This window comes from Miniopterus natalensis, chromosome 4 (assembly GCF_054644295.1).
Source record: "Miniopterus natalensis isolate mMinNat1 chromosome 4, mMinNat1.hap1, whole genome shotgun sequence".
In the NCBI taxonomy this organism is placed as follows: Eukaryota; Metazoa; Chordata; class Mammalia; order Chiroptera; family Miniopteridae; genus Miniopterus; species Miniopterus natalensis.
The window spans coordinates 41,162,884-41,185,477 of NC_142084.1; the positions used below are offsets into that span (position 1 = coordinate 41,162,884).

Consider the following 22,594-nt stretch of genomic DNA (forward strand, 5'->3'; position numbering starts at 1 on the left):
ATTAGTAGAATTGAAGTCAACCCACCCAGAATAACCCAGTGTGTTGTCTATGTGAGTGAGTTGTAACAGGAGGAGAAAAATGTAAACTGTAGATGAAGAATCTATCTTGGATGGAAAACTGATCTAAGGAAGAGAATAAATGAACTTACTAAAATTTATCTCCATAGAAGAACTAAATATTTGATCAGTAAAATGGGAGTTCAAAACTAAAGTGATTAAAGAGGATTTTTTAAAAGGTGCTTGCTGAACTACGAAAACAGACTGGTACCTAAAACAATGTTTCCAAACAAATGAGCAGATTAAAAATGGAAATGAGTAGAATCAAAAGTTGAAAAACAAATCAGCATGATTTGATGAAACAGTCACATTCAGTGGACAAAAAAGACAGATAAAAGAAGTCAGAGAAAACAGTAGACATGGAGGGCAAAGATGACCCATCTCAAGACATTGTTGTCATGGGAACACCAAACCAAGTGCATTGAACAAACAATTGTAATGATAAAACACAGACCTTTTTCTCTGGATTATAGTGAGACCTTAATCTGATCAAAATGATGACTGAATTTCAGGAAATAGCCATTCTGAATTTTAAGGTATTCAGAATTATCCATACAGAGACATACAGTGGTTCAGTTATTGGATTTTTGAGGAAAAATAAAAACTCTACTGGGAGAATACATCTGGTAGCCGCATGTTTTCTTACAGCAGCTCAGAAGACAGTGAAGCAATGTTTATAAGTATTGAGTATCTATTTTTGGCCACAAAGAAAAATTCCAAATTGCAAGCTGCAGAAATAATACAGACCACTTTCTCTGATCCATAATACTCTAAGTCTAGAAATTAACAACAGTGATAATAATAAAAGCAAAATAAAACTTTCTGGTTATCAGGAAATTTTGAGGCTTTCATGATTCATGGATCAAAATAGAAATACTTCCTATAAAAATATTATGAAAACATGCATATTATGAAAGGATAGGCCAAAAATACAAAATGTGAAATTAATTAATTAGAAAAGAGGGAAAAATGGTGCTTTTTATAAATACCTCTTATGTTTTTGGTGGATTGGGGAGCATAAAATAAAATAAATTTCCTTGGTCAGGCTATTTAAGGAAAAAAGGGATGGGTGAGAAGGCTCACATATATAAATAGAAACAAATGTGGAAATAATCCATAGATATACAATGCAGAGAATTTTGAAAACCTGAATGAAATTAGTGAACTAATGATAATGAAAGAAATGGAGAAACTTTTAAAAGAGCTGTCATCCATTTCCCAAAAAAACCACCAGGCTCAGATATTTTCACAGGTGAATTTTTTTAAACTTGGAAGAAACAGTTACATTTGTCAGTTTTTAGACTGGTCCATAGCAGGGTACAGAAAAACTCCAGGTTCTTTTTATGACTCCAGTAGGGCACTAATGCCAAACCCTGGCAGAGGCAAAGTTGTAGATCAATTTTACTTAAGAATTTTATGCAGAGATCTTAAATAATACATCAGCAAATAACAGCGGTACTTTGAACAGTATAACATTTCAACCTAAGCTGAGTTCATCCCTGGAATATAAGGGTGACTCAACATTAGGAAATACATGAATATAATGTAGCATATTATTAAGTCAAAAGAGAAAATCTTTCAGGAGATGCCCAAAAGCACCTGGCAAAGTTTACATAATTCCTAATACAGCACTTTAATAAAGCAGAAGTTGTGGATGCTTCCTTAAAATGATTTTTAAAATATTTTAACCCTTACATTAGTACGCTGTTTAATTGTTGAAATGCTTAAAATGCTGAAATTGTGACTCAGCTCACTATTACGAATTATCGTCCTAGAATTACTAGTCAAGGAAGGAGAGAAATGATATGAAAACTGGAAGGAGAAGATTTTGCGATACTTAGGTGATTGTCTAACATAGATAACCCAAGAGAACAGAGTGAAGAACCAATAGATACTAAAAGAACTCACTGGGATGAAGGATTGAAAGTAATCAGCAGATTCTATAGTTTGCTCATATACAACCAGGATTGGATAATACAGTGGAAGAAGAGGCCCTAAATCAGCTGAGTCTAAGCCTAAATCAAGAGATGAAGAACACATATTTGAAGAAAGCTGAGGCATGCGAGAGGAGTCACCTTGAGAGGAAGAAATAAGTGGTCTTGGACACCGCTGGTGGGGGTGTGATTGGAGCAGCCTTTTGCAGACAGTTTGGCAGTGTCAGCAAAGCTTAAATGCACTTCTGCTTTGAAGGTAATCTTTACTACAAAGTACAGATGTTTCAAAATTTTGCAAAAATGAAGAGCAGGTTCACTGCCACATATGTCTGTCAACATAAAAACTGGAAACTGCTCCCTTCAGTGGTAGGGAGGGAGGTTAAATAAATTATGTGATTACCATGAGAAGACACATTTGGTAGCCTATTGAAAAGAGTGAGGTGGAATGGTAAACCCTGATACTAACTGCTCTTACTCCTTTCTAGTGTCCAGGACGCTGCATGTCTCATAGTAGGCATTCAGTGAATATTGGAATGGGTAATTAAAAATTGAGGTATGAAACTGAATCTTTATTAGGATCCTTTGTGTGATAAAATATGTACATATTTTATATGTATGAAATTATACATATATGCAGGCAAACGCATAGGCAACTTTTAGAATTTTCTTAGACGGAATCAATAGAATTATTGACAGTGATTACCTCGCTGGGCGGCGGACTCCGTATTTTTCCAATATTTTGTGTCAATATCATCAACGTTGTTTTCATGAGGGCTCATATATAGTTTTCTTCTTTAACTTAAAAAAACAATTACTACCACATACTTAAATTTACATTTCAATAATAAGTACTCTAGTTCCGCATCTAAGAGGGTAAAAATATCCGTCAACTTGGCTGATCTGTTGGACAAAACTGGAAATTGCTAGAGAGATCCCCTGAAAGTTTCAGTTTGAAGACACTTTTATCAGTGAGTCTGATTAGTTTTGACTTTGAGCTCCGCGCATCCTTCCATGCCCTTTGTTTCTGATGTATGGAGCCCTCATCTGGCCATCTGCACCTTCAGTGACAAAAACCTGAAGCAGTGGCGAGAGAAGTATTTGTTTGTGTGACCTGTTTAGCACATTATATTTCTTGGGAAGCGCTGATGTCTTGAAGTTGCTTTGGGAATGGTATTTTGCTCCTATCCAAACTATCGTCTGGTTATACACAGTATATGAGTTGAAGAAATGAAATAAACGTGCCTCTTTGTGGCAGATTGCCGATGGCTATCTCCTCCCACAGAGATACAAGACCGTGTCTCCTTTCTTTAAATCTTGGTGGACCCTGAAATTGCTTTGCTCGTTAGACGATGGCAGGAGTGACTCTTAATTATGGCTTGAAGAGACTGATAGCTTTCACTTCCTTCCCCTTGGAACACTCCTCTGGGGGACATCAGCTGCCTTGGAAGGGTCCACCCACCGTGAGAGTGAGGAAGCCCACAGGCCACGTGGAGAGGCTGGCAGGGGGGAGGATTGCTGAACTCAGCCTGTCCTGGCTGTTCAGCCTTCCCATGCCCGCATCGCACGTGTGGAAGAATAGCTTGGGCTTCCCAGACCCCAGCGGACAAAACAGGAACACAGCCGACAACCAACACTGAGCTCAGACCTATGGCTCCAGGCCCAGCCACCTCCAGCCATATGACAGACCCCAGCTGAGACTGCTCCTTCCTGCTGTGCCAGCCCAGGTTGCTGAGCCAGAAAATTATGAGCATAATAAAATGGTAGTGGTTCGAGACCACCAGGCTTTGGAGAGGCCCATTACGCAGCGGTGAATAGAGGGGATGTCCCACTGTGTCACTGAAAAGGAAATTTTGTTTAATGAATTCTCTTTCCCTATTGGCTTTCCAGGGCAGTGTTTTAGGTGGAAAAGGGAATGCTTTTAAAGGTTATGTATCAAAAGAACAACATGTTATCTGCACTTTGTTTCACGCAATAAAATGTCTAAAAATGAAAATACTGTGCAGGGTATGCAGGTGATTATCTTCTCTAATTAGCCTCCCCACTTTGACCGCGATTTTAGAGGTTCAGCCACCTGGCTCAGATCTCCACTTGCCCTGCCCTCCTCTTGAACCTTCTCCCCAACATACAGGCATGACTTACCAGTGGGGCTCTCTGGCCTTGTTTGGCACAGACTCAGTACTGCTAAAGTACCTGTATAGTTTTTTTTATTTACATATTTTTGCATAATAGGATATAGGAAAATAAGGTTAACATGCCTGTAGGTGCTGTGGCTCTCAGCCAACGCCAAGGAGGCTAATCACCCTGCTCTTGGACAGAAACCTCTGAAGGAATGATGAGGTTAGTGTTTCGGGAGTCAGAGAAGGATGACTTTACTTTTAATGATTGTATTTATGAAATGGTAAGTTTACAATGCCTTTCCACATACATGCTAATATCTGACACATTCTTTTTTTTTGGAAAGAGAAAACCAGAATAAAAGGAGTGTTGAAATTCTCAAGATTACTCCCTACACAGTCAGGGCCATCCTGGTGACATGTTAACCACGCAGCAGAAATGTAATCAGAACCCAGAGTATGGCCAACTGGAAGCAGAGAAAGGAGAAGGCTCAGGTCTCAGCAGGGCACAGTTATCAGGAGGTGGGGAAAGGGTACCCTGTCCTGCAGAAAAGGGGGGCAAGTCAGCTTGACAGGCTTGCTTCTGTATTGAGAGGAGTGAATCACTGGGCTCAGGTGGTTTGGTGAATGAGGCTCTCTTTTGGGGCTACATATATAGTTTCTCTCATAGATTCACGAGTCAGCCCAGCCAAGCCCTGCACCCAGCCCTGGACATCTTTCGGAAAGCCTCCAGTCGCACCGTGTAAATCTTTGAGGACTTGGAACTCATCTCTCAAATTAACCTGCCCAAGAGTTATGTAACTTCACCAGTTCAGGTTTCCCCCCTCATATTCAGCTGACATATGCCTTCTAAAATTCTCAACCCGTTAGCCCTGGTTTTAACCTCTGGGGCCCATACCAGGTGACTCCCTCTTCCACGTGATAGTGTGTTTAGAACCTGAGAATTGGTACCGTGACCTGTTGGATTTCTCTTCTGGTCCTTTTGTTGTATGACTTTATTTTGAATTTCTCACAGTCCAGATCATACTCTGATGTGATTTACAATAAGAAATATATATTTGGTCCTTCATCCACAGTTCCTGGCTCCCAGCTCCCAGTATCTTTGTGATTTTCTCAGCAGTAAGAGCAGTGGGAGCATCTTTGCTGTATTTGATCTCTTGTCTTCGGTGCCTGGAAACACTTCAGATCCATAAGGGTGAAATGGGTGTCGTCTTATTCATGACAAGCTCCTTTCCACCACAACTGGGGTTATGTTAATGAGAGAGCTTTTGGAAAGCACCAAAGGATGGCGGCTGGTTGCCCGGGAAACCAACCCTGAATAGAAGGTTGGAAATTTCGGGGGAGGAGGAAGGGGCTGGAGGTTGAATCAGTCGCCAATGGCCAATAATGATTTAATCAATCATGCCTATGTAATGAAGCCTCCGTAAACACCCAAAAGGACAGGGTTTGGAGAGCTTCCAGGTTGGGGAACCAGAAGGCTTCCAAGTGCCACTGTGCCAGTCCCCGAACTCCACAAGGACAGAAGCTCACTCCATATATCTCTTCATCAGGCTTGTTCGCTCATATTCTTTAATATCCTTTGTAATAAACCAGAAATCTAGTGAGTAACTGGCTTTCCTGAGTCATGTGAGCTGCTCTGGCAGGTTAATTGGACCCAAGGAGGGGGTTGTGGGAACCTCTCATTTGCAGCCAGGTGATCAGAGGCACAGGTGACAACTTGGGTTTGTGACTGGCACCTGAAGCAGGAGCAGTCTTGTGGGGACTGAGCCCTTAACCGACGGGACCTGGTGCTACCTCCAGGTAGAGAGTATCAGAATTGTGTTGAACCGTAGGACACCCAGTTGGTGTTGGAGAAGTGCTTGCTGGTGTGCGGGACTAGAGACTAGCATTTTCACACTCCTCTGGGGACACTTCTGTTGCTCTTACCGCAGGACGGAATGCAGTGCCCAGTGTGGCCCAGCCAGTGAGGATCGCAGTCGGGGTTAGCGTCACCTTCGTTGCAGGTGTACTCAGTGCCTGTTAATCCTGTCTAAGATGCCGTCAGTTTACCAGTCGTGACAGATGGTGGTGGCGTCACCGTCGACTTTGAGGCCACCACCTGGCTGTTTTCCATGGCTGTTGTGGAAGCACACATTTCTCATGCAGTCCTGCCGCTGCTTTTTAAACGTGTAGAGGCTGCACCATTCATCACGTTGGAAATAGGGGTCAGCGCTGGTCCCAGAGAAGTGGGACCCATTGAAGGAAAACCTAACTTTGGCACTTCAGACACAGCTACTCTGCCTGCGAGTCAGCAAGGTCCACACTGACGTGTAATCCAAGAATCTAACCACTAACCTTTCAAGACATCTTTTTTTTTTTTTTTAACCCTCACCCTAGAGGGTATTTTTTCCATTGCTTTTCAGAGAGAGTGGAAGGGGGGAGAGCGAGCGAGAGCGAGAGAAATGAACATCATTGTGAGAGAGACACATTGATCGGTTGCCTCCTGCACGTGCCCCGATGGGGGCCAGGGATCAAATCTGCACCCGAGGTCTGTGCCCTTGGCTGGAATTGAACTTGGGACCCTTCAGTCCACTGGCCCGTGCTCTAACCACTGAGCCAAACCAGCCAGGGTGGTTCCTTCTTTAAAGAGCTTTTTTAGTGTTTATCAGAATTTTTACAAGGAATATAAGTGTATTGGTTTTCACATTTGTAACATGAATAAATTATAATGTGGGGGGGAAAAAGGTGGTCAATAAAAAGTGTAAATCAAACTCTTCCTATAAATTTTAGGAGCAGAGATTAAACATGAAGGCAGATAATGCCCCCTGCATCTATGTAGCTTCTCGTAAAGTACCACATTGGCCGCCTCCAAAACATTTGCTTTAGGCATATTATTTTTGTGAGAGCTAAGTGAATTAAAAAAGGGAATGTTGCGTTCTTTCTTAAGTATTTGGCCATGCTTGGGGCATATATACATGGAAAAGGTTTCAGATGATTCTGATAAATATAATTATATACATGCCTTCAGAAGATGTTTTCTTCACCGTGATTAAAACTCACACACATCCTTTTGGAGAATTAATAGGTCCGTGCTTTTCTTTCTAGGAAAACGGTCATTCCAGCCTACCCAAAGGACTAGGGGATCGGGTCATTACTTGTTTTCCAAAAGAAAAATGTCGTTCACCTTGGGAATTCCAAAGATGATGACTCAGTTTTAAACGTGTGTACTTATGCTCCGTTTAAACTTTCATAGTTAGCTTGGAGGCGGGGTCCTGCTTTTTGTCACGGCTGGAGCTAGCCCTGGGCGATGGAGGCCTCCCTTTGTGAGTCCCCAGCCTTTGGGCGCCGCAAATGGTATAGGACCAAGTGACTTCTAAGGGAGACCTGAAGGTCCTAGAAAGAAGGGAGAAGAATAACCTTGGAAAAAGTTGTACATCCAAACTGAAGGATGAAGAACAGAAAAAACAAACGAGTATCACGTCTGGAGTAGGCCTTCCAGTTGACATAGAGCATCTATATTCCTTTAATGTTATTCTAGGCTTTTATTGCTGAAATGCAGGATTTGTTTGCTTGTAAGCAAAGGACATATTGATTGAAAACAATTCTAGCCCGGCATCAGCTCTTTGTTCAGTGAAGAACGCTTGTAGATATTTGGGTTATGAAAGTCCAAGTCACAGTTATGTTTGGGCGAGTGTTTTCTTCGGACTTCGCAAAGTGTATGGTGCATTTTCCAAGCATTTGCAGGTGCAAATTGATAAAACGGCATCCAAGTGTTTTTAAAGGTTTGCAAACCAGAAAACAGCATTTTATAATTGGGGTTATAGGTTCACCCCATGAATGTAAGAGCGATGCAGCCTTATGTAGATTGGGGAGAAGTTATTTAGTGAGTAGTAGAAAATTTCTTTCATACCATTGGGTTCCCAACATATTATCAAAGTTATTTATTATCATCACTATTCCTCTGTTGGTTTTATTGAATACTAGAAAAACCTGGCACCCAGACACTAGTTCCACCCACAGTTAACACCATTGGAAATGCTCATGGTTTGGGGTAGGTAGTGCTGGGGTAGTTTTAATTTTATAAAGTCTGGTTGATAAGTTGTCATTTACTGAAATCTTGAAGTGAAACACCAAATTCAGGTGTGTTACTCTAGGGCAGGGGTGGGAAATGTCCGGCTTTGCGAAATCATTTGGTCTGGCCCTGTCAAGGCAACCACAGGCGGGACTCGAAATTCAATAAATCTAGGAGCTTTTTTCATAGCTAATTTTTAAGTTTACAATTTTGTATGGCCCAAGAATGATGATATAAATATCCAAATGGCCCTTGGCAGAAAAAAGGTTCCCCACCCTTGCTCTAGTGCATAGAGTGCCACAGAAGGCAATGTGGTTTAACCCATTGACAGTTAGGAAAGGGAGCTGAAATGTCTACTGAAATTAAAGCTCAAAGCTTAGAAAGAAGAAGAAAACCAGAAAGTCTACCAATTTTGGAAATTACAACAAGTACACCTTTTGTTTTTGTTTTAAACCAAAATTGAAGTTGTTTTTTAAAAAGCTTGTGGTAAAGTCAGGACCACAGTCAAACCTGAACCTATGGGATGAATGGCCATGGGGCTGGGAATGTGTCCTGGGCCCTTCTATTTTGCCTGTGACACAGTGGAACAAGATCCTATAACATGCTTCATTATCACAGATGTATGTATCCAGGCTTGTATCAGATAATGCATATGAAAGCACTTTGAGGAATTTCAACTATTGAGCAAAATTTCCCCTGATGAGAAAGTATATGCATAAAGGATAGTTTGTTAGAAAGGGTCAGAGCCAGCAAGAGGGGAACCAGCAGTTGGCATCGAGACCTTGGCCTGGGAGTAAAGCCACTAACTAGTGGTGCTAATATGTGCAAATCTATAATCATAGGGACCTCAGTTTATTCAACTGTGAAATAAAGGGGTTGGCTTAAGTGATAACTAGGATAAATTTCAGCTCTGGGATTCTGAGTCTTAATGAACCAGAATAAACATGAAGACTTAGTATATTTCCAGCATCAAGCCCGAACCCAACTGGTATTTTACTGTCAATCCCTATTATCAGTTCTAGTTAAGCTTTCTATAAAAGACCCATATTTAGTCACGGGGTAGTGCTGATTCAGGGACAGACAGCTGGAGAGTCTTCAGAGCTCTCTGTACCGTTCACATGGGGTCTAAACTCTGAAGTTGTGTGTGGATGGAAGTTGAGGCTGCCTTCGAGCAAGCTCAGAGTCATACAGCTCCAAGGTGATGTGTTCTAAACACGGGCCAAAAGTAATATTTGGCCATTTAGTTAGTTATGTGTGTTAGAAAGACTGGAGATACTACTTTTGTCTATGAATGGAGCGTAATATGACTGAGTAATATCTGAGGTAGGGGAGTGTGGCATCTAAGACACGCACACTGCAATCAGGAAATCTGGGTTCAAATCTTTGTAGGTCAGACACTTGGCGAAATGTCAGGCATATTGCAAGTACCCAGGGGTTGCATCTATCATTATTCAAGACGATAGGAATATACAAGCAGAGTAGTGGTTGTCTTCTTACCATAATAAAGACCAGTGAACTCTTCTGTAAAACATCTTTTTAAAAAAAAATGACCTCATCCGCTTTGATTCCCTTTAACCACAGTATTTATTCATTCTGCTGAATCAAATGTTGCAGGTTTGAGTGGAGTACAGAACAACATTTCCAGAGCATCCATGTTTCCTCTTATCTGCAAAGTATTTCTGGCAGAAGTGGCCCAGCCATCTCCACGTGTGGCCCCTGGTAGCGGAGCCTGAAGGACTTGGGGTGGTATTTCTGCGTATGGCTGAGTCCCGTGGGCATTAGCATCCAGTTTGTTGAGTCTGAGGAATCTGTGACTCTGAACAGTGGTGCCAGACTTGTGTTTGTGCTCACACCCTGAGGAGACCTGAGTCAGCGCCTGCTTCCCCGACACGCCTACGTGCGGAGTTTTGTTTTTTGTCATTGGATTGTCTGGCTTGAGTTTTTATGTTGTAAATATGTAGGAGCGGTGAAGGAACTTTCTACCCTGTGAAAAATAAGTTTTGAGTAGACTTGATCTCTTGATTCTTAGTGTTGGTTAAGATGAGTTCATCTGGCCTAGAACAAAGGTAATGTGAGACAGGATGCTGGGGAAGTTTGGGGAGTCGAAAGAGTTTGGAAAGAGACCCGAGTGGTAGAGGCGTTTGCACCCATGCAGTGCTTCTAGGATTGGGCAGTCGGTGTTATATTTAAGTATGACACACACCTTGCCTCTATAGAACAAAATAAGGTAAACTTTAGCTTCTAGAATCCAAAGATCAAAAAATAAGTCAACATTTTAAAGTAAATAGTTTACTGTTTCCTCTTCTTCTGCATTTAAAAAGACTATCCTTTTAAGTTATTTCTGGGTTTTCAGAGGGAACCATAGTCTTGTAGCTTACAAAAAAAGAGGAATTTAGGGCAGAGGCTAATGCAGACAAGGCAGAGTCTTGACACATCTAGGAAGACATAGCACAGTAGTGGTGAGTCTACATGATGTTCTCTGGTTTTAGTCTTTCTAAACAAGCATAGATCAGTTGTGGTTGGTGATTTTCTTTTTCCCTAAGAATTAAATTGTGTTTGTTTTATAAACTGGCATCAGAGGGGCTTTGGAATCAGAGTTGAGAGCTCTGATACTAACTCTACCATTTTCAAACTGTGGAGACTTGGCCTAATGATTTGGTCTTTGAGCTTGTCTTATTTTAAAATGTGAGGCACAGTACTTAGCTCAAAGGTTGCTGAAAATATTAAAGTGCTTCAGAGAAAACCTAGTAGGTATTCATTAAATTTTAAATGAATTCCGTGAAACAGGAAGTAATTTAACTAAAAAATGTCAATGTTGAAGTGCAGAAATAAATACACAAAATTGTATGATTCTAGGTGACTTGGGAATTTTGAAAAGATGCTCTTCTGTTGCCTCAGTTTGGCTCATTGCTTGATGAATTTTCCCCCCACAAACACTTTAAAATAACAACATTTAGAATAACTAAACACTGAGTATGAGGAATATTTAAAATCTCAACAAATTAGTGCCTTCTCAAAACGGTGTTTGAGTTGAGTAATGAAGATTGGCATCCATTTATATTATCATCATTTACTGGATGTGATCATATTACAAATACTAGTAACTATCACTTATTTCTGGTCACTGTGTGCCAAGTGCTGTACTAAACACTTTATAAAGATTATCTCATTTAATTCCTGAAATAATTCAAGATGTAGGTTTTATGGCCCTTGCTATACAGATGAGAAAGTGAGGTGCAGTGTTTTAATATGTTCAAGCTTCCATAGCTGGGAAGATTTAAAAGCCAGGATAGTGCCTTCTCAAGTTAGCATCTCTGCTTTGCTATCCAGTAACCTGGGTGATAGGTTAGCTCTTTGACATGCTAACACAACGGGGTTTCTTGAGGGAGTGTCGGTGTGGTCTTTAGAATCTTTGAAACATTTTATGTCTAGTCTGGACTTGGGAAGGTCCAAGGAATTGATTGCATATGTCCAGTGCCAATTTTTCTGAAATAATTTTTCTGGTGTTTTGCTTTGGACTTTGATCCGTCCAAGACAAGCATAGAATGCTGTGGAATGACTGTCTAAATGGGCGTCTCTCATTCGTGGCTGCACAAAAGAATCACCTGGGGAGTTTTAAAATGCAAACCCAAGAAAAACAAAACAAAAAAAACCTCCAAAACCCAGTCCCCATTCCCAGATTAAAAAAAAATTTTTTTACCCCCATTTTATCGAGATGTAATTCACATATAATATTGTATTAGTTTTAGGTACACAACATAATTATGTGATACATGTATATATTGAAAATGATCACCACGAGTTTAGTTAATAGTCATCTCTTTACATAGTTACATATTTTTTTCTTGATTAGAACTTTAAGACCTACTTTCTTTGCAACTTTCAAATATACAGTACATTAGTATTGTTAACTATAGTCACCATGCTGTAACTTATTTATCTTATAGTAGAAGAAATATGTACCTATGACCTTCACCCGTTTTTGCCCTTCCCCCAGCCCCTGCCTCTGACAACCACCTGTCTGTTCCCAGTTTATATGAGGTTTGTTTTCTTTAGAGTCCACATATTAGTGGATCATAAAGTCTTCCTCTGTGTGACTTACTTCACATAGTGCCCTCTAGGTGCATCCAGGTTGTCACACATGGCAGGAAGGAGTCACAGTTCTGGGCCCCGTTGTGCTTGGTAGTCTTACTCTGCACATTGGGACCACCCCGGTGCCCCACTGCCCACTCTCATCCCCTGAGGTGTTGGTGAGGGTGGGGGGGAGGAATTACAGGGGGAGGAATTGTCAAGATTTGCACCATCCAGTCTGTGTGATCTTCCCAGAAGTTCTGCTTGGAAGGTTCTCAGCTCTGCAGTGCCAGTTCTTGCAATAAAGCGTTTCCATTGTTTATTTAAGCTTTGGGTGCCTTGATTCTTTGTTTTGTTTGGGTTCCTAGTCCAGTAACACCCAAGAGGCATTCATTTGTTATATTTGCAAAGATCAAACCTAAGTAAGTCAAGGAGCTATTCCAAATGTCGGTCATCCACAGGTGCTATTTTGTTCAGTAGAATTAAGTTTTCCCATCTTTTCTTCTCACCTTCACCCTACCCTTCTCAACCTAACTTGTCTCCTGTTCCCACCACTCCACAGACTTTTTTAATGTGAGCAGTGACAGGCGGCAGTAAATCCAGCTGTGGCCAGTAGTCTAGAATGCAGAGGATTTTTAAAGACAGATAAGTAATGTGCTCTTTGCCAGAGTACCCTATTGGAACACAGGTTCTGTGGAAATCCGGTGTCAGCAGGTCACCAGTTAGAGCACTAAATTAAATTTTCACTAGCGAATATTTGTCCACAGCAGTTTAAATCCTTTTTTATTCTGTTTACACATGAGGGGGCAGTATGGTACTATAAAGCAAATGTGCTGGTGAAACGCTTGTTTACATTGATATATAATAGTTTTTAGGTGGGGACTTTTAGACTCTGTGGTTATAACTTCAATATGGTTGTCTCTTACTAAATGTGATCCACATATGTGATACCCTTATTCATATACACGGGTCACATGGCTGTTTTTATTCAAATGCATAAATATAATAATTTCCTTGCAACGGGGGCTTTTCCGCTGTGCGTGTTATTGTTTTATATTTATGTTTTGTTTAACGCTAGCTGGCTTTCTTCCTGTTTCTTGCTTCCACCGAAGGAGCATCAGCCCTCTAGAGATGCCAGGTCTGTTAGGCAGTTGCCTTTAAATATTTTAGTTTATGACTTCATTAAAGGCTGGAGGGTCTCCAGTGTTGCTGGGGACAGGAAGCCTCTGAACTCAGGTCTGTGTAACAGGGAAGCTCTGTTATAAATCACCTGCGTGACACACTTCCCTTTATGGCACAGATTGCTTTGTTTTGCTGATACGCGAATGACACTGTAGATCATCAAGGTGCTAATACTCTAGCTTTCATAAGTGGAGGGGAAATTATTAAGAGAAGCTGGAGGGTATTCAAGTGAATTGATAAAATCTACCAAACAGTTTATGGAAGGTGTATGTGGGAATCTGAAAGGTAATTTCATAAGCACCAGCTATTTTTAAACATGTAAAAAATATTTGCAGTCGTCTGTTTTTGTTTGTGTAGTTTGAAAAAAAATCGAGACAAGCTTTTTGGCATAAATATAACCCTGTGTGAAATTTAATGGGATATTTGTTTTTAATAATTTATCCTGGCTACTTCCTTTACGGGTGAAGAGCTGTGGTATTGTCTACACCTGGTAAAGGTAATTATAGTATTTAGTTTGGAAATGAATTTGTTGTGAAATATAATGATTTGATGTTGCTTTGACTTAATTTTAATGAGAAATTTTATTTAGAAATCTTCTGTTAGGAAATAAATAAAAGACTAAGACTTATACCCCAAATTTGAAGGACTGGGTTCTTGGCTCCAGCCTGTTGTGGATGAACTCCAAATCAAATGTTGTTTGATGGCTGGTCTACTGTTGGAATACACAGGTTTCTGTTCAGGGGAAACAACTGACGTTCTTTGTGCTTTGATGGCAGATTTTTCGGACCCTGCCTGATGCCACATTCCCTGAGTCAGTCTCCCTGTCAGCGTCACCTCCAAATGCTCCACCAAGACAATCAAAGAGACAAGGCCAGAGGACCAAGAGACCGGTGGCTGTATATAATCTTTGTCTGGAGCTGGAAGATGGTAAGATGTTCATTATATTTTTCTGCTGGACAGCATGTTGAGAATATGACATATCATATGTCCCCTGGGCAGGCCATGGTTTTCTATTCTCTCTGTGTGTGCATGTGTGTTTATTGATTTTCTTTGAGAGAGAGAGAGAGAAACATCAATTTGTTGTTCCACTTACTGATGCATTCACTGGTTGGTTCCGGTATGTGCCCTGATTGGGGATCGAACCCAACAACCTTGGTGTACCCGCGACGCTCTAACCAACTGAGCTACCGGGCCAGGGCCATCCTTTGTGTTTTAATTTCTTTTTCCTTTAAGATTATAATTTTTGAGATTAACAGGGAGGGTAACGGTTTCTTGTCAGGGAGCGAATGTGAGTTTCAGTTTTGTGTTTGTCTTTGTTATGCATGGTTCTTTTTATATTTTTAAAAGACAGCTTAAATTTCTTTTTTGGGAGACTTGTGTGACCTCTTGTGAGGTTACATAACCCTGAGACAAATGGAAGGGGAACTAAAATTAAAGCAGATCTTTTATGAGAGGAGCAGATAGAGTTGGATGTTAAATGCATTTAGATTAGAGGCAAGTTTACCGTTGCCCTGGGGTCGTGGCTCACACACCTTACTTGCCCCCGTTTTTTCTAACTTTCTCAAAGGGCAGGTATCTGATCATACAGCAGGGGTGGAAAATTGGTCTGTTTTTAGGGGCCAGGCCGAGTGAACTGAGCTGCTATGGGACTCTGGCAAATGGAAGTTCTCATGTCCTACTTAGGCTAACGTTCCAGCTCATTCTTGTCACGTGATCATGTTGCCTCTGTATTGCCAGACTGCTTAGATTTTTAAAAAGTATATATGTTTTTATTGATTTCAGAGAGAGGAAGGTAGAGGGGAGAGAGAGAGAAACATCAGTGATGAGAGAGAATCATCGATCGGCTGCCTCCTGCACGCCCCCTACTGGGAATCAAGCCAGAAACCCGGGCATGGGCCCTGACTGGGAATTGAACCGTGACCCCCAGGTTCATGGGACAGCCCTCAGCCACTGAGCCACACCGGCTAGGCAGACGGCCTCGTTTTTAAGAGAGTCTGGAAATTTGAATTTTAAACACCAACTCCTACAGAACAAGACGGCGAGCCAGGTATAGAGAACACCGATTGCTGATTTGTATCCATGTGGTTATTGGCGTGGAGAAGGAGATGCTCATAGTCTCAAAACCTGCATTTTCAGCATGCCCGTCTGCAGCTGCCACTCTTTTGTGGTGGGACTTCACTCCTGTTGGGGACGTTTCCTGATTTTGAAATTAGTCTTCTTTTTTCTTCCTCTTCTCACACTCTTCTTTTGTATCTTTCATTTATTATTCTTTAAAGCTATGGAGGTTATGTTGTTTTGGAAGTGTGAGATGATTGTCAAAGGGAGGGAGGGATAGAAGATGAAAACAAATGCAATACCTTCATCATAAGCAGTTATATATGCAAATGTCCAAAGATCTCTGCAAGCAACTGACACTGTCTTTAACTCAGCTGACTTGGGGGTGTCTGTGGGAGGACGCAGAATGCTTCCTGTAATAACACTGGAGGCTATGATGTTTTTTTCAAGATTTTTAATTACTTTTAAAAGTTTAAAGATTTCAAAAAATGTTTGTGGCTGATTGTTTTCTTCTTTAAAAAATTTTTAATTTAATATATTTGAGTGACATTGGTTAATAAAATTATAGGTTTCAAGTCTATAATTCTATGATACATCATCTGTATATTGCATTGTGTGCGCACCACCCCAAGTCAGATCTCCTTCCGTCACCATATATTTGATCCCCTTTACCACTCTCCTACCCCTCTTCTCCTCTGGTGACCACCATACTATTGTCTGTGAGTTTTTGTTTGTATGTCTTACTTGTTCATTTGTTGCTTTCAGTTTTATATCTCACACATGAATGAAATCATATGGTTGTTGACCTTTTCTGTCTGACTTATCTCATTCAGCACGATAGTCTCCAGATCCATCCATGTTGTCACAGATGGCAGTATTTCGTCTTTTCTTATGGCTGAGTAGTAGTCTATTGTATGCATGCACCACATCTTCTTTACCCAGTTATCTCTTGAAGGACACTTCTGTTGTTTCTATGTCTTGGTCACTGTGAATAACGCTCTGACGAACATGGGGGTGCATATATCTTTACGAATAATTGTTTCCAAATTTTTCTGGTACATACCCAGAAGTGGGGTTGCTGGGTCATATGGTAACTCTATTCTTTCTTTTTTGAGGAATCTCTGTACTGTTTTCCACAGTGACTGTAGCAACTTACATTTCCCCCAGCAGTGAATGAGGGCTCCTTTTTCTTCATAACCTCTCCAATACTTGTTATTACTTGTCTTGTTGATCACAGCCACTCTAACAGGTGTGAAATGGTATGGTATTGCCGTTTTCATTTGCATTTCCCTAATAGCTGCTGAAGTTGAGCATCTTTTTGTGTATCTGTATGTCCTCTTGGGAGAAGTGTCTGCTCAGGTCCTCTGCCCATTTTTTAATTGGATTGTTTATCTTTTTGTTGTTGAGTTGTATGGGTGCTTTATATATTTTGGATTTTAACCCTTTATCGCAGGTGTTGTTTGCAAATATCTCCTCCCATTCAGTTAGTTGCCTTTTTGTTTTGTTGAAGGTTTCTTTTTCTGTGCAGAAGCTTTTTAGTTTGATACGGTCCCATCCATTAATTTTTGCTTTACTTTCCTTGCTTTTGAGGTCAATTTCATAAAATCCTCTCTAAGACCAAGGTCCATGAATTTAGTACCTATGTTCTCTTCTATGTGATTTATTGTTTCAGGTCTTATACTTAGGTCTTTGATCCATTTTGAGTTAATTTTTGTACATGGTGACAAAGAGCAGTCTATAGTGTCATTCTTTTGTACGTGGCTTTTCAATTTTCCCAGCATCATTTATTGACAAGGCTTCCCTTTTCAAAACATTGTAGGTTTTGTTTGCTTTGCAGAAAATTTTTTGCCCATAAATGTTTAATTTTTACTGGGGGCTTAAGACATATTTCGTATGATAACAAATACTAGTTTTACAGTCAGATCTCTGCTTTCCAGAGGAGGGGCATGAATTGTTAACATCAGCCTGTAATGTCAGAGCTTTCTTTTAGACATTAGTTTCAACTTCCGACCCCAGCTAACCTTCTTATTTCTCTTTTTCTCACTTTCACTCTCTCAATAGAGTTGCTAATAAGGAGTGAAACTGACTGGTTGGAATTGCACCTTTTCTTACAGCTCACTTGTTCTCAGGTGGAAGTGTTAAGAAAGAGTAAAAGAAGCAAATGTTGAAAAGTAAAAGGGGGAAAATCAAGAAGACAATGATAATATGTACATTGGCTCAAAACTGAACTGACTGTATTTCATGAAGGAAATGACCAAAGTGAGGCCTTTTATCTTAGAATTACATCTACTTTTTTGGCGTTTTTAGGAATTTAATCATAATATCCAGTCACATTAATATGTACATAGCATATTAGCCTTTTGATCTCTGGGTTGCTAAGTGATTATTAATGGGTAAGAAATTGTTGAAGTGATATTCAGCACATCTTTCATGGAATGTTCAAGATGGCTTGCTACAGTTCTTAGGTCATATAATAATTCTTAAAAATTATTTGATTGTAAGGGAAAAGACGAATGTCAGATATTCAGCTCTTTAGTGTGTTTTATGTTCACCATTTATATAATGTTTCATTCTACATTTTGTATTTTATAATTTTACATTAAATCTTGATTGTAGCCTTAGATTTTTTTTTTTTTTAAGTCAGAATCAGGAAATCCCATGATTTTGGTCATGGAGTGATTTTATTTTATCTTAGAGGTCATAGGATAGCAATTAAAAACTATTATTTATCCCACCCCCACCCCCACCTCCACCCCCATTAATTGTAGCTAAGCTTTAGTTAAATTGTGCGAAAAAGAATTATTTCAGAGAGAACAAAGTAGAGGTATGTTTGGCATATTCTAAAAAAAGGGAAATAAGTGAAGAGAAGTGCTGTATATGCTTTTGAAAGGAATCATTCAGGGAAAGGATACTAAAAAACATATTGAATATGACTCACCATGTCGAAAACTCTACCCCTTCAAAAAAAAAAATCTATTCTTATCACTAGGACTTAAAGGTTTTTTTTCTGTAGCGTGAGTCATCTAATGTCACCTCTACTTGAAGGTTTCAAAAGGTTGAGTCTTTTGTTGTATTTTTTCTTATTGACAGCGGTTGAGGTATGAATTTTACCCAACTTTGGTTGGTTATTTTTTCAGATGTTTTAGTTTACATCAGTCTGATAGAAAATTTAAATGCAAATATGTCGTTTTCTCGCCACCCCACTCCACCCCATTTACTCACTGTAGAATAAGGTAAATTTGATTGAATAAAATCCAGGACACATAGTTTTGTTTAAAAATTAGGTAGATTATCTGCCAGGATTCAGGGAACTAGAATGGATAACGGGAGATTTTCTGCAGCACTCTGATTTGGTCACAGTTTTGGTATTTGAGTGAAGTGGTCTGTGGCATGTCACTTCATCTTTGCTATGATGTAACTGTATGAAACTGTGATGTACCAAACAGCCGGCCCTGGAAAACACTCGGTTTCAGTTTAACATCAGACAGATCAAAAAGTCATTATTAGCAAAGACTCAGCAACCCCTTTAGCATGAGCCTGGATGCAGAGAATCCAACTGGCATGAAATAGGAGACTGTGCTGTTAGACATGATTTTTATTTTGTTATATTTAACCCACCGCACTCCCAATTGAGAAATGGCCGGTGTAATTAAAGACACTTAGTATCTTTACTTTGATAAAGACTTTAATTAGCTTTAGCACATTTGGCCATACTACATATACAGTGCTCATTATTTTTCTTTGTAATATATGATTAAATGATAATAAATGTACTGATATTGAACGACTTTAAAATTCTAGTTACTTGCTCATGGATCTTTGTTGAGGATTATTATGAACTGAAAAGGACACCGTATCTAGTTAGATTTCTTTAAGTAGAGGAGCTGTTAAATATTTACTGAAATATTTGTCTGTCTGTATTTTTGTAGAAGCCTTATTGTTCAGAATGACATAGCATTGAAGCATCTCACAAACTTCAAAGCCGAGTCGACTTGGCTAAGTCAGTTGAGAAATATCAAAATACGAGGTAGGCCAAGTGCTAAAAAGATGAAAAACCAAAGGTTGCTTTTATTTCATTGTCAAGTTATCTTTTTGTGTTTTCATTTCTGTAGCGCCAGTAGCGAAACAGCTGCGCAGAAGTCCAGTGGAGGCTGTATCTTTGTTCTGTCCCGCTCACTCCAAACTCATACCCTTACTGCTTCTGTGCAGAGAGGCTTGTGTGTGTTGTCATTTCCCCCACTACAAGGAAACTTCATGAGTCTCCATGAGATTTATCCTTTATTTTTCATTCAAGGCTGAAAAAAATTTTTAAAAGAAGTTTTGGGAAGTGAAAGAGAATATTATCATCTGAATTTTGACGATGCTCTCCTTTTCTTTTTGCTGGCTCTAATTTTAAATGGAACTAGGCACTCACAGGACTAGTTTTTTATTTGTGTCTTCTTGGGTAATTATGTACTCTGTGCCCATCTTTTTTTATACATGATAGAGCAGTTTATTTAGGTAACATAAAAATATGATTTACAGCGAATTGAAAACAAAGTCATCTTGCAAGCCAACTGGCAGGACTTCATGCTGTTTTAAAGTGGGCCTGGCTTGGGTGCCATTGGGCTGGGCCTCGGATGTGCTGGCTGCAGCACTTTCTGTCGACTATGTGTTATTGTAGTCCTGCAGCCATGGTAGATACCGCGACTAGGATGCAGAGCCTTATCAGCAAAACATGAAAATACAGCTGTTGAGGTGCAGTGAAACATGATTGTTTTCCTCTGTCCTAAGGAGGAACATATCCTGGGGTTCAGTCTCTCAGATCAGAGGGGGATGACTTGGTCTGTGGGAATCAGGAAGGCTGTGGTAAGAGGCTGGTTAAGTCATGGAGACTTGGGCTGATGTTGGCATGAACCAGCGCTGGTAATGGAAAAGGGTGTCTGGGAGAGAGGTTGAAGCAAGTCGTTGGGACTTGGTAACTGACTGGATGTGGAAGATGAAGGCAGGTGATCTAAACGATGTCATCAGCCACATTTTAGGCTCATAGGTAAATCTATCCTTGTGTTTATGACTTAGTTTTTGCCCTGAGGGTCTAAAACAAATATTTAGACCATCTTTCCATTAAAAGGAAGGAAATGTCTCACTTTGTTAGTGTTTTCAATACATATTGCTGTATATAACTGCTTTGGAAAATAATGTTTAGTAAAAATGGTGTAAAATATACTGGCATAAATAGTATATATGGGAAGTCAGTGGAAAGAGAAATATTAAAGAATTACTAAATGTTATGTCTTCTTAGAGAAAGAATAGTCTCATAACATGAACAATGCGTAGAGGTAATTTTTCTCCTACTATCCCTCACATTGACGCATAGGTTCATTATAAAGCATGGGAGGCAACCACTGTACCGCTTATTTCAGTAGGATCAAGGATGCGTAGCTGGCGGTCATGGCAGCTCCGCACTCTCTAATCACAGTTCCCAAGAGAGTATCTTTAGAAATTGCCGTCATGAAAGCATGCTTTTGTAAGTGAATTGCAACTACCCTGCCCTCCCCAAAATGTTATCAGGACACTTGGGTACGAGCAGAACCACTTTAAAACCATTGTTGACATGAATTTTTAGTGACACATGCTACAGCAATTGATGTGTCCTTGTAGACCTTTCTCATCATCTTGACACAGAATTATAATCAACCCAAGTACCCGGGCACGAGCGTATCTTTGTTTTAATCTTGGTAATCTTCATCCAAGTCTCATCTTTTTTTTTTTTTTTTGCATGACACTTCACACGTAGGCTTTGGGTAATAACTTTCTGAGTGCCGAGACCTCTTGCAATGTTATGATTCCTTGACATGGAATTACTGCGTTGTGAAGTGAGTTTAAGACCAGGTTTCGATCAGTGACAGTACATGTAGACAGATTATTTCTTAACTCAATTTTACAATGTTGAGATCAATGGGTTGGAACAGGCAGCCAGAAATTTCAGGGCTGGAATTGAGTTGTGGTGTGCCCCCATACATCATGTGAGCCACCTCCCCTGCTCTGCCGTTTCCCCAGAAACCTTCCAGAACACCAGCCCCCCTAACGTTAGTGACAAAGCACAAGGCGGCTTCTTATGAGACTTCCTGTATAATCTTCGCTCTGCTTCTGTGTGGGATGAACATTTCCCCCTTTCTCTGGAGGGGGAAAAAGCGTATTTAATGCCTTTATAAAATGCATAGCTGCTTCTGTGGTGAAAATAAGTTCATGGTAGGTAACTAGAATTTATAGAAGAGAGAGAAATTCTTTAAAGCTTGTCTCCCTGTGGTGTGGGGTTTTTTTTCACTTCTAATAGCTTTTATTTTAATTTCTAGTTCTGAATTCAAGCAGCTGTCACTCTCTTTATAGCCCTCTTTGAAACTCTTATGGCGTAGGAGGTAGCCAGGCTGTCTAAGAAACATCTTTTCAAACCAACCAAAGTATTGTTTATCCTGAATGAAATAGAATTTTTAAAGGCTGTCAAGAGTGACTGATGTGAAACGTTCTCTTTGGTAGCCAGGAAGACGAGCAGAAATCTCCAAGGGGAAGGTATTATCTCAGCGTGGCCAGTTCCGAGCAACTTCTATTACTCAGAAAACTCTTATGGACTCTGATAAAAATTACCAGGAAATAAGGGTGCTGTTGACTGTTAATATAACAAAACAAACCTGTGGCCAGTTCATTTTTACCTACTCAGTCCTCACCAGCGGTGGGGGAGAAAGAACAGCTGTGAGGCTGAGCACTGTGGAGGCTGCTCCTGTAAGTGCTGTCCCTGGCGGCCTTGACTGAGCCCTGGGCAGCGGCTCTGGAGCTCGGCTCCCTCAGTGCTCCTTCTGCTTCGCGTGGGTTCCTGTGCGCCTTCCCTGAGCCGGAGTTAGGGGGCCAGTGACGCCCTTAGATCAGACAGATCTTCCAGCTGATTAAAATGAATTCTTGGGCTGACATTTTGCATGTACTGATATTCTTTAAAATCGGCCACATGATTTTTTTGAGCTTCAAATGTTATGGTCATGATTTAATTTTTCTCTTTGGGTCAGAATAGAAATAATGATTATTTAAGCCTCTGACTGTTGCGTTTTTTCTTAGTTATTTTAAAGATAGACTCTTTCTTAAAATTGAAAGAAGTGTAA

At 40.2% G+C, this 22,594-nt stretch overlaps 1 protein-coding gene across 2 annotated transcripts in view; it reads left to right on the forward strand.

Annotated features, from left to right (window-relative positions):
- ARHGAP10 (Rho GTPase activating protein 10) overlaps positions 1 to 22,594 on the forward strand; it is a 249,936-nt gene that overhangs the window by 193,909 nt on the left and 33,433 nt on the right. For both annotated transcript variants that reach the window (XM_016206885.2, XM_087816505.1), the window contains exon 19: positions 14,186 to 14,336. In XM_016206885.2, coding sequence (XP_016062371.2) covers positions 14,186 to 14,336 — 151 coding nt within the window. The remainder of the gene's footprint in view (positions 1 to 14,185; positions 14,337 to 22,594) is intronic.